Raw genomic sequence first — 13,142 nt, forward strand, 5'->3', positions numbered from 1 at the left:
GGATGGGCAGTCACTGCATAGAATCAGAACCAACAAGAGCCCTAAGCCTGCAAACTATGCTGCCTTTGAGTTCCTCTCTTGGACCATTCACCTCACCCTACTTATTGGACAGCTTTCAAGACAGGTTCCAAGCAATCCCCTCACTTACTCCTCTTCCTCAGTCTCAACCTTGAATACTTACAAAGTGGATTTAGGCAAGGAAGGGATATACTCACCCATCTATAATAGTGTGCATTGACTGAAACTTTGTGGATTATAAGTCTCTTGGCTCTCATTCTGGTGATTAAAACTTTTAGAGAAATGACTCTCATCAGCTAAGAGTGTAATATTTCGAATATGATAAGAAACATATTTTTTGTCTTCCTCTCTGTTTCCTGGTGCACAGTTCCAAGAACCCCTGGAATCTCCTCAGTGATAAATGTCTTTTTGTATCTAATGAGATCACTAGGGGCCCTGGGTGGCCTCAGGATGGGGTTGGAACTTTCAGCCTTTTAGCCTACTGTCTGATCTCTGGGAAGGAGAGAGATGCTGAAGTTAGAGTTAATCACCAACTGGCAGTGATGTGATCAATCCTGCCTGTATAAGGACGCCTCCATAAAAACCCAAAGGACAGCATTCAGGGAACTTCCAGGTTGCTGAACATGTAGTGGTACTGAGAGTGTGTTATAGTCCAGAGAAGAGCACGGAAGCCCAGTGCCCCTTCTCACATACTTCGCTCTATACATCTCTTCCATCTGACTGTTACTGACTTTTGTATTCTTTATAATAAATGGATGAGCACAAGTAAAGTGCTTCTCTAAGTTCTGTAAGCCACTCTAGCAAATGATCAAACCTGAGGAGGGGGTTGTGGGAACTTCCAATTTATAACTGGTGGGTCAGAAGCAAAACCTGGACTTGCAATTGGTGTTCAACGTGGGGCAGTCTTGGGGTACTGAGCCCTTAACCTTTGGGATCTGACACTATCTTCAGGTAGATATAGTTAGAATTGAATTAAAGTGTTGGACATCTAGTGGGTGTCTACAGAGAACTGTAGAATTGCTTACTGTTAGAAAAACTCCATGTTCTGATGACCAGAAATGAAGTAATGTGAAAACATAGAAAGATAATATTGTGGGCTTTTTTCTGTACAGTACAGTGATAGAAACATTGTACTTGTTTTAGTTCTTCTGAAAATTTGACTCTAGATTATTTTGTGATGGCACAGCATATACTCCACACTCTCTTGGGCATATTTCCTGGGGATTAAATGAAGCTTCAGCTCTAGGGCCTCTTATTTGCATTGGTCTCTACCAAGACTTAGTAAAGCCCTAGCGTTGTGTTCATGTGGTCATATATTTTTGCAAAATTTGTGAAAGTTATTTCTTAATTATTTTTGTTCTGATTCGTAAAAAACAAACCTCCCATGTTATGTTTGTGCTTAGTTTTTGTTTTTGTTTTTTGAGACAGGGTCTCACTCTGTCACCCAGGCTGGAGTGCAATGGTGTGATCTTGGCTCAATCTGCAACCTTCGCCTCCCAGCTTCAAGTGATTCTCCCACCTAGACCTTAAGAGTGGCTGAGACTACCGGTGTGCACCACTGTGCCTGGCTAATTTTTCAATATTTATGCTTAGTTTTCTATTATTTTGCTTAAAGAAGTCTCCCTAAGGTGTGAAAGCTTCCAGTTCCATAATACTTGAATTCACCCCCCTCTGCCTCCCTCATTCAAAGGTTATTCCAGTTAATAGTCCTCATATATGTTTTTGTTTGCTTTGGAGGCATTTGGGGTTTTTTGTTTGTTTGTTGGCTTGGAGTTTTTTCCAGTTCTAAATGTATAGGTGATGGCTAAGTAGAATCAGAGAAATGGAGATTTCCTTAACTAAAAAAAACTAAAAATGTACTTTTTCATAGCAATGTTATTCAGCCACAGTGAACTTTAGGACTACTACTGGGAAAAAATAGAATAGAACATGGATCATGGAACTTGTTCCGCTGAGAGAGGTGTATGATGAATCCATGAGGTTTAGAACAAAATGGCTTCTTCTAGAGTTTGGGGCTATCAGATATTTGTCTCTTACAAGAACTCCAGGGAGAAAGGATAAAGACTTCTGTACCTTTACCAGCAAGCTGTTTTTTCTTGAAGCAGATACATGACACAATGTCTATCTGCTTCTTTTCTTAGTCAAGAAAAATTGCACTTCTTTTCACAGTGATTTTTATTTAGGTGGCATCAGGACCACAAATGGAACAAAGCATAATTTCATACAAGTTTGCTGGCCTAAGAAATCCTAATCGGTTAAAGTCCAGATGTGAGAACTCTCACATGCAGGCCAGTTATGGCCATCACATAAGGAGTCTTCATCCTTAAAGGTTTACAATAGCAGTCTGTTGTCCAGGAAGTCCTTCTGAGAGGCTCTTCACATCCAGAATGGTCCTTCAACATGGGATTTGCACGTGACTTGTCAATGGTACCCATTGAGAAGTGATAAACCTAAAGGAGTGGTTTTACTCTTTGGCAGTTTCTAGGAGGTATTATCTGACAGATGAGAGCCCTGTGATTTTGAGAGATGCTAAATTTCTTATTAAAGCAATTTATGCCCAAAGGGATTATAAGTGTGAAAATTGAAAAATATATCAAGCATATGGCATCATTTGGAAAGCAGATAAAAGCAACATTGGACTTCCCTAGTGGCTGTTTCTTCAAGGTCAGCACTGTTCTTTCGAATTGACAAGGGTAGCTGGTTTTCTTATTCCTGTTTTGGTACTTCTCACTCCTCTGCATGTATCAGTGACATTTATGCAGTATAAAAACTGGAACTCACTAGTTTTGGTTTTGCTAACCAGCTAGTTGTGTGACTTCGTGTAGGTGGTTAACGTCTCTGGCTTTCAGTTGCTTTCTAGGTGATACGGTTTGGCTCCACGTCCCCACCGAAATCTCATCTTGAAGTGTAATCTGCATATATCAAGGGAGGGACATACAATCCCCACATGTTGAATGAGGGAAGTGACTGGATCATGGGGGGCAGTTTTCCCCATGCTGTTCTCATGATAGTGAGTTCTTATGAGATCTGATGGTTTCATAAGGGGCTCTTTTCCCTTTACTATCTTTCTCTCCTGCTGCCATGTAAGACATGCCTGCTTCCCCTTCTGCCATGATTGTCAGTTTCCTGAGACCTGCTCAGCCATATGGAACTGTGAGTCAATTAAAATTATATATAATTATATATATATATATAATTATCCAATCTCGGGTATTTCTTTATAGCAGTGTGAGAATGAACTAATACACTGGGTTTCTCAAGGACAATGAAAATTTTAATTCTCCCTCAAAGGACTTATTGAGGATTCAGTGAGAAAATATATTAGAAGTTATGGTTTGTCTGCCACTTGTCTGATTTAGAGTTAAATTGAGAGTAATATTTTAATATCCTAATACTTTATAAAATACTTTGGGGTTTTATGTTGACCAGTCAAATAGAACATATTGGATACTTCCTGAGTACTGAGGTCTCTGCTAAAGGCTATTGATTGAAAAAAAGTAATACTTGCTTACATTCTGATTAGAAACTCTTAACAGATCAATTGCTGCTTGTTTCTTGTTCTGTAATTACTGAAGACAATGTTCTCAACATAACAGTATCTTTTTTTATGAGGATGCTGGACAGATCCTTCGCCTGGTTTTTAGATCAGGCCCATCTTTATTCCATAGTATTAATGATGAGGGCTACTCTATCCTGTTAATGCTGAGATTACAGGCAAAATGTTGGTCCACCCATGGCAATATTCAAGAATCTATGAGAAGCTTTTCAGCTTTTCTGAACAGACCTCCTTCTTGGTTTTAATGTATGTTTCTACCCTTGTTTCCCTCTTTTTCTCTACTCATTTTCTATTTTACTTTATTTTGCCATTATATATCTTTATAAACCATGTTTGAGTCTTCCTTAAAATGTGGGGCACAAATAAGAAAGAAATAATTATAGTAGAGATAAAATAAGATTTAAGGAAAACCACAGTAGCCCTCTGTAAGACAACAATAAATACCTGTGTCTGTACATTTCAGACTACTTAAGAAAAGCAAATATATCTAGAGGTAGAAGACTTAACATCCACAAATGTTCATATTAGACAATATATAATCATTTTCTTTCAAATATGGCCTGAGTTAGGCCTAGATCTGTGTTTGTTATTTGATAAGCAGCCACATTCACATCTTCAGGCATTCTACGTGGAACATCTTTTATTATTATTTTGAGACAGAGTCTTGCTCTGTTGCCCAGGTTGGAGTTTAGTGGTGCAATCTTGGCTTACTGCAACCTCCACCTCCTGGGTTCAAGTGATTCTCTTGCTTCACCCGCCCAAGTAGCAGGGATTACAGGGATGTGCCACCACGCCCAGCTAATTTTTATATTTTTAATAGAGACAGGGTTTTGACATGTCTGCTAGGCTGATCTCGAACTCCTGACCTCAGGTGATCCTCCTGCCTCAGCCTCCCAAAGTGCTGGGATTACAGGAGTGAACCACTGTGCTTGGCCCTGAACCCCTATTCTAACCATTCCCACTTTCTTCTCTGGAGCCCCTTATTGATTTTCTCAGAGTACCATTTGTGCTCTACAATAATCACTCCATATCCTCTCCTTACCAAGTCCTTCATTGCTCTGGGCAATGCTGATTCCCTAGCAATTACACATTGCTAGGCAGATCACTCTCCAGTTCCTCACCTCTCAAGCCCAGGATATGAGGCTTAGAATTTCCTGGCTTCTCCCCATGCTTCTAGACTGCATCCCTTTTCATACATTATCTCTGTGAAGCCCCTGCCCTCCAGTTGGACTCTTTTCTTCCCATCTGTGCTACCGTACCTTATAGCTCTCCAGGTCACTCCTCTTATTTCTCACGCAGCTCATCTGGCTCATGGTTGTCTCTCTGCTCTGTTCCCTGTTGTCCTCCTGAGTCGGTGGTCACCATGCAACCCTCTCACCTCACTATTCTTTAGCCTCTGTCCTCATGATCCTCTCCCTGTCGTCCATAACGTTTCCATTCAGATGCCTCATGTTGACTCTTAGGGCATCTAACACTGAAAACCTTCTGATACCTTAAACTTACAAAATTATCTTCCGGATTTACAATTTTTAATCTTCTATTTTTCCCACTATGTCATTCCTATAAAACGTATTTTTCTAACTCCTCCAGAACCTTGAAGTCTCACATCTTCCCATTCTTTCAGTCGAATGTGATACTCCAGGCTTCTCTTCTTTATTCACACCCTCTCTTAGTTAGCCATCTCATTGCCTACTTGTCAACCCTTTCAAGTTATTTCTTCATCTTTCTTCTCCTATCCCTCAGCACACACACACACACCCCTGTCATGTACTCATCACCTTGGAATGACCAAAATATCCACTTCCTCCTCCCCTGGGGAGAAAATGGCATAATTATATTAAGTGCTCTATATTCTTCCCAGAGTCATCTGGTTCTGTAGGTCTGTGAGGCTGCCTATATTTGTTTCCTGGGGCTATTGTAACCAAGTGCCACAAACTGAGTGGCTTAAAACAATAAAAATTTATTATCTCACAGTTCTGAAGGCTAAAGTTCAAAGCCAAGGTGTCAGCAGTGCCACAATCCCCCTGAATTCCACAGAAGAATCCTTTTTTGCCTTTTCCTAGCTTCTACTGGTTTGCTAGCAATATTTAGCAGTCCCTGGCTTTTTCTCTGCCCTTCACTCCTCCATCTGTAGTTAATCTATTGCAGATGTGCCACTCCACTCTCTTCACAGGACACTCTCCCTATGTTTCTCTGTGCTCACATGGCTATTTTCTTGTAAGGATGCTAGTCAGATTAGGGTCCCACACCACTTTAGTATGACATCTTTTTAACTCATTCATCTTTGATGACCCTGTTTCCAAATAAGGTCATGTTCTGAGGTACTGGGGTTCAGATTTCAACATATGCTTACTATTTCTTCTCTCTCCCTCTTCATTAGTTTCATTTCTTTAGCCAGTAAGTAAGTGTTTCTCACACTATCAAAAATCTGCTTGTGACCATGACTTCCCATATAGTTATCATCCCACCTCCTTGTTTTTTATTGCCAAAGTCTTTTTCCAGCTTTTTCTCTGCCCTTCATTCCTCCATCTGTAATTAATTAATCTATTACACATCTATTCAAATAGATCTCTCGGTAAGGTCATCAGCATCATTCCATTTGTCAAATCCAGTGGTGTCATCTCCATCTTCACCCTATTTGACTTTCCTGCAGCATTCAATACCAGTATTATCACACTTCCTTATGGGAAAGCTCTTTTCTGACCATGTTGTTTACCTTTAAGGGTCTCACTAGACATCCTATCTTTTCCCCGTGCCAACTGGATCCTTACTTCTGAGATCCTATTGTACAGCAGTTCTCAGTGTGTGGTTTACAGACTCATGAGGTTCCCAATACCATTTCCTGTGTTGTCAAAACTATTTTCATAGTAATACTAAGGTATCATTTACCTTTTCAGTTGTGTTGACATTTATACCCATAGTACAAAAGCAATGGTAGTTAAAACTGCTGGCACTTTAGCATGAATCAATGCAGTGCCACCAGATTGTGCTAGTAATACAGTCATGTGTTGCTTAACCTTGGGAATACATTCTGAGAAATGTGTCCTTAGGTGGTTTTGTTGTTTGAACATCACAGAGTGTACTTACACAAATCTAGATGATATAGCCTACTACACATCCAAGCTCCAAGGTATAGCCTATTGCTCCTAGGCTACAAACCTGTACAGCATATTACTATACTAATTCTGTAGGCCATTGCTACACATAATTATTTGTGTATCTCAATATATCTAAACATAGAAAAAGTGTGGTAAAAATATGGTATTACACTCTTATGGGACCACAGTCAGATATGCAGTCCATTGTTGACCAAAATTCCATTATGCAGTACATGACTGTATTTCTATTCTTCACAACCACACACTCACAGTTTAAAAAAAAGAAAGCAAATGCAAATTCTACTTAGAAATGTCCTTGATAAGGCAGTAAGATTTATTTTATTAACTCTTTATCCTTAAGCACATACCTTTGTAATATTCTGAATAACAAAATGGGAAGTACACATGAAAAGCACTTCTGTGGCATCCTGAAATACAATGTTTGACTGGAGGAAACATTCTAAGTTGTCCTAAGCTGCCCTTGGTACTTTTCTCATAGAACACCATTTTTACTTGAAGAAACAACTGACAAGCAAAGTATAGTTATGGAGACTTAGGTATTTGGCAGGCAATTTTTCAAAAATGAATGAAGTGAATCTGCTACTATAAGAAAAATAACTGACAGTGTGTGTTGCCAATAATGAAGAATGAGCTTTCAAGCAAAAATTAAAATTTTAGAAAACTTCTACCCACCAATGTGACTTCCACAACTTTTGAATTTTTAAAGACTTTTTGATACGATAGATGGTAGATAAAAAGTAATGGCAAAACCCGTGATTACTTTTGCACCAAACTATAGCATTAATGATTGTGATTTTTAATATAATATTGAAATTGGTGGATTTGGAAGAGCAACATAACTTGGGGAACCAGTATTTTCTAAATGATTAATGTACACTATTCTGAAATCATTGTATGGGTTAAAATGTATTCAAAGTGCAAAATAGATAAATAGATCTTAAAATCAGATAAAAATGTTATTTGATTATGTAATACACTTTAAGAAACTACTATTTGTTGAATTTTGATGAGATATCAAGGAAGAATATTCACAATTATTTGAAGGGCTATTAAAATACTGCATCCCTTTTCAACCACATATTTGGATGAGGTCATCTTTTCTTCATATTCTTCAGTCAAAACAAACAACTTGGTGAAATTGATTGAATGCAGAAGCAGATATGAGATTGCAGGTGTCTTGTATTAATTTGGAAATTAAAGAGAGATTTGCAAAAATGTGAAACAATGTCAATCTTCTCATTAAAATTTTTTCTTATTTTGGAAAACAGTTATTTTCACTAAAAAGTTTATGTTAACAAATAAAGGACTTATTATTTTTACTTTTAAATGGATTTATATATAAATATTTTCAAGTTTCTCAGTTTTAATTTCTAGTACAATAAGCATTGTTAAATAAAACCCACATTTACAAAAGGTCTTTAGGAGCCTCAATAATTTTTAAGAGTGTAAACAGGTCCTAAAACCAAAGAGCTTGAGATCGCTGCTATAGAACTTTATTCAAACAGGAAGCTACAAAGAGAACTAACAATTGAGGAGAAATTAAGAATTATTTATTGGATTTGTTGGGGAATAGAACTGGAGACAAATTATTATTGTATCCCTGGTAAGAATGTCCCTGGGCATCAAGACCACAGAAGATTTTCTGTAATGGCAGGTGGAGAATTCCTACAGCCAGTGCTTTTGGTGACACTGTTTACAGGTACATCTGGTGGCTTCATTTTGCTGGATCTGCCTCTAATTTGGTCTAGTATCCTGCTGCCTCAGCAAATGATATGTTTGCATTGTCACTAATGGAAACAAAAATAGAGAAGGATAGCAAGTCCCTATTCTTGGACAACGGTCACTCCCTACAAATAAAGTTCCCAAAAGGATTGAAAAGAGAGAACATGCTGAGTAACTGTCAGCTGTTTATTATCATCATTGTGGACTTTAAGCCCCATATGATCCAGTGAAAACCCTGGCCCCTGAGTTCCGGGCTACACCCCAGGTTTGGTGCAAGACCTGCTTTTGTTTCTCGGCCTAAGCCCAAAACAATGAATATCAGAGTTTCATGTAAATGGCCAACTCTAACTCAGTGGGAGTTGTTGCCTGGAGCCCTCTATTGAGGATCAGTGGGAACAAGATGTTCTTGAAGTCTGCCAAGGCCTCACAAAATAAATTTCTTTATTAAGAACACACTAGCACATTGTCAGCACCCCCCTAAGCCTAAAACCTGGACTTTTTGATTTGTTGCTCCTAATGCAGGCACTTGAGGCCAAACAGCTCTGATAAGATGAGATGTGAAGCATAAAAAAGAAATATGAAATGAAAAGGAAGGAATTAGACTCAAAGGAAAAAGCACCTCGCTTTCAATATCTGGCCTTAACCGCCCATGCTTAGTGTTGGAGAGGTGATGAGAAGGTGGAACTCCCAACTTGGAAATGGAAAAACATACCAGCCACAAAGAAGACCCAGGGATTCTGTCCTTAAAAAATATGATACTGTACATAGAAACAAGAGTTTTTAATCTCTTAATTCCTTCTATTCCTGAAAACTTCCCAAACTAATCAAACTACCAGCTGTAATTTGACCAGTTCAGAGTACTCTCATTATGAGGAAACAGAATGCATTTTAGTCACCGGGATTTCTAATCAGGAAAACACAGTATTGTTGGGACAGAATTCCATAACGAGCCTCCTTGGAGTGGTAGCTGAAGCCCCGAGTCTGGGAGTTGGCTGATCCCAAGGCTTGAGAGATGAGGGGAGAAAAAAAACCCTGCTCTGCATAAGACAAGGAAAAATTCTTGTTTTTTTCATCATGGGAATAGGAGAATAAGAAAAAAAAAAACTGAAAATGACAGAAAGAGCCCCTCAAATCTCCACAAATGTCATTAAAAAAGCAAAAGCTTTGACTGTATTATTTGGGGTCCTTGGACTGGTATAAAAGAGAATAGTGTGGGCAGACACAGGAATCAAAGATGGGAGGGACAAGGGGGAAGCTGCAGCCTGGGGATTCTCAGAAATGGGCAGCAGGGTATGGAAGCATCACCAACATGGGCTTGAGGGTCTGAGACAAGTTCGTCTGGATGCTCAAGAGGCAGGAAGACCTTCCCTGACATTTGAGTTATTCTTCCTGTGCAGCCTCAGAAGTCAGTGGTTTTATAACCCCACCTCACTATGTTGATTCTCTTAGATGTGGTCACCCTTTAGACTTGGGTCAGTGTATCACTATCCATCTCTTGCTCTTATTAAAACAATCATCTCCTCCTAGCAACCTGACAGTATAATTCTTTAGAGAGTTGACAGGGTCACAAAGACTTTGGCCTGGTCATGGCTCTGCCACTGACTCTCCATGTGCCCATGGGTAGGTCCTTATCTTTTCAGATCTCAGGGTTCTGATTCGTAAAATGATGGAGGTGAGAAGTAAAAGGCTGAGTTCATCATCTCTTAAGTCCATTCCTAGTTATAATTCTATGAATCTTGCAGTATTAATATTGCATGCATCTCCATTCTTACTTGTACTCACTATTATGAGAAATTACCTTTTACTGTTGATCAGGTTACTTATATATAATTTCCTTAGTGGCAATTTCTTTATTAAGAACAAACTAGCTTACAACATATACTAGTTTTCTTATAATAAGAATATTTTTTGGATAAGAGGAACCAGATATTAGACAGATGGCATTAGCATATTTATACATATTACGCCTTTCCCCAGTGTTCTGGGTGTTAAAACACTGGGGAAAGGCGTAATATGTATAAATATGCTAATATTTATATATACATATATACACACATATATACACACATATGTGTATATATACATATAAAAACAATATATGTATATATACACATATATATACATATATACACATATATATACACATGAGAATTAAAAATATATACAGATGTATATATATGTATATATTTTTAATTCTCTAGTTTTCCCGTATGCCTTTTCCCAATGTTCTGGGTGTTCTCTTACTTGTGTATATCTGCTTCACATGTTAAATGGTTGAGGGTCAGAACAATGTGGTACTCATTTCTGTATCCTCTTAAAGCCTAGAGAGGGACCATGCCTCATACAAAGTGAGCATTTAATAGACACTTATTCAGTTGAATTGAAATTGTGCATTGAGTCTAAATTTTTAAATTATTGCTTTGTATGTGATAGGTTTGGTTATGCTGTAGGAATACAATAATTTTCAAATCTCAGTGATTTAATGCAATAGAGATTTTTTTTTTTTCCTTGCTAAGGCAAAGTTGGCTATAGAATGGGGTCGGAGTAGGGAGAAAACTATTTCTGCTTCATACAGCCACTCAGGAACCCAGAATGAAGAGAATCCTGTTTCTGACAGCTGTACCATTTGAAACACATGGCCTCTTCAGAGAAAGAGACTGAAAAATTACTTGAGAGCTTTCTTCTGCTCTCTGCACGTATTTCATTGACCAGGACTAATCAGATGGTACTGCCTGACTAGGAAACTGGGTGATGTGGATCTCATATTTTTAAGCAAGAAAAGTGCCCACCCTTCTTGGTCTGGCACATACCTGTAATCCGAGTACTTTGGGAGGTCGAATCAGGTGGATCACTTGAGGTCCAAAGTTCGAGATCAGCCTGGCCAATATGACGAAACCCCATCTCTCCTAAAAAATACAAAAATTAGCTGGGTGTGGTGGTGCATGCCTGTAATCCCAGCTACTTGGGAGGCTGAGGCAGGAGAATCACTTGAATTCTGGAGGCGGAGGTTGCAATGAGCCAAGATCACACCACTGCACTCCAGCATGGGCAACAGAGCGAGACTCTGTCTCAAAAGAAGAAAAAAAGAAAAAATAGACGTGCCCCCAAGACTGGTAAGCACTAATGTTTACCATGTGCTTTATTCAGTAGCTCTAGTACTTTGGAGATAAGGAACTTCTTTGAGAATCTGATGATCATTACAATCCCTCTCCTCTATAAAAATCCTCAACATTTTGCACAATTTCAAAATGTTTCATGTACTTTGAACCCTATTCACTGGTCCTCTAGAGAACCGTAGAACAAGATTATAAGTCCTTCAGCTAAACCCACAGGCATGTTTTACAGCTGGCAACATGGTGTTCTATTTAAACTGTATATTAAAAACAGCCTTTTTTTTAGTTGTTTGTTTTTATCAGACATGCATCATACCAGACATATGACCAATGGATTTTTCTCTGTGTTTGTTTTTATCAGGAAAAATTTGAGGGACTCTTCCGGGCTTATGATGACTGTGTGACGTTCCAGCTATTTAAGAGTTTCAGACGTGTCCGCATAAACTTCAGCAATCCTAAATCTGCAGCCCGAGCTAGGATAGAGCTTCATGAAACCCAATTCAGAGGGAAAAAATTAAAACTCTACTTTGCACAGGTAAAGTAATTGTTTACCAAAGTTATTCTTTTTTGTCCTACATTAATATTTACCATTTTAAAATGTAAATTGAAGCCCTTTCTACTTTCAGATTGGTTGGTAGTCTATAAATTAATTCACTGAAAAATAGATCCACGTCATGATTCCCAGATAGGGGCAGCTTAGTGGCTTAGAAAACAGGCTCTCAGAACTGGCAAACAGAGCAAGTTACATAACCTCACTGGGGCTTCATATTCTCCTCTGTAAAGTGGTGATGATGAAGATCTATTCCTCATACTGTTGTTATGAGGAGTGCATGAATTATTGTGTGTTTTAATGCCTAGTATTTGGTAAATGCACAATAAATGCCAGCTAGCAGTTATAATAAAAATGATCTAATCACAGCTACTCCTAACCTTCCTATCAGGGTTATAATTAAAACTTAAATTATATGACAGGTCTGGTGGAATGTATAACTTTTCAATGATTCATATTTATGAGAAAAGGTTACAAATATATGGAAATTAATTTGTTTCATCCAAAAATCAATTCTAACTGTTCCAAAATGAAATGGGTAATTCTTGGCAATGCTTATGAAGTTCACAGCAATAGAAATCAATACCCATCATGTTCCATTAGTGACCTCACCTCATCACTAGATACCTTGATCCATTTTTTAAGTGATCTGTAAGTATGCTTTCCACCTTTAGACTCTACAGAGATGGCACAGTGCAAAGAACATAAATGTTGGCCTTGTGTCCATGTTCAAATTCCATCACTGCTATTCTAATGTGTGTGATGTGGACAAACCTCAGTTTCCTTGTCTTTAAAACCTCACTCAGTTCCTTAAAAAGTTAAGCATCAAATTACCATCTGACCCAGCAATTCCACTCCTAGGTATTTAAAACAGGTACTCAAGCAAACACATGTACACACACATCACAACAGCACTATTCACAATAGACAAAAGGTGGAAACCACACAAATGTCCAGCAATGGATGAATGGATGAGCAAGTTATAGTATATCCATATGATGGAATACTATTCATCCATAAAAAGGACTAAAATACTCATGTGTACTACAATGTGGATGAACCTT

At 38.3% G+C, this 13,142-nt stretch overlaps 1 protein-coding gene across 5 annotated transcripts in view; it reads left to right on the top strand.

Annotated features, from left to right (window-relative positions):
• Positions 1–13,142, top strand: part of RCAN2 (regulator of calcineurin 2) — a 285,671-nt gene that overhangs the window by 249,345 nt on the left and 23,184 nt on the right. For all 5 annotated transcript variants that reach the window (XM_012448794.2, XM_021676055.2, XM_012448795.3 and 2 more), the window contains one exon: positions 11,890–12,063. In XM_012448794.2, the coding sequence (XP_012304217.1) occupies positions 11,890–12,063 (174 nt within the window). The remainder of the gene's footprint in view (positions 1–11,889; positions 12,064–13,142) is intronic.

Source organism: Aotus nancymaae, unplaced genomic scaffold (genome assembly GCF_030222135.1).
Source record: "Aotus nancymaae isolate 86718 unplaced genomic scaffold, 86718_ANA_hifiasm-v0.15.2.pri h1tg000040l, whole genome shotgun sequence".
Taxonomy (NCBI): Eukaryota; Metazoa; Chordata; class Mammalia; order Primates; family Aotidae; genus Aotus; species Aotus nancymaae.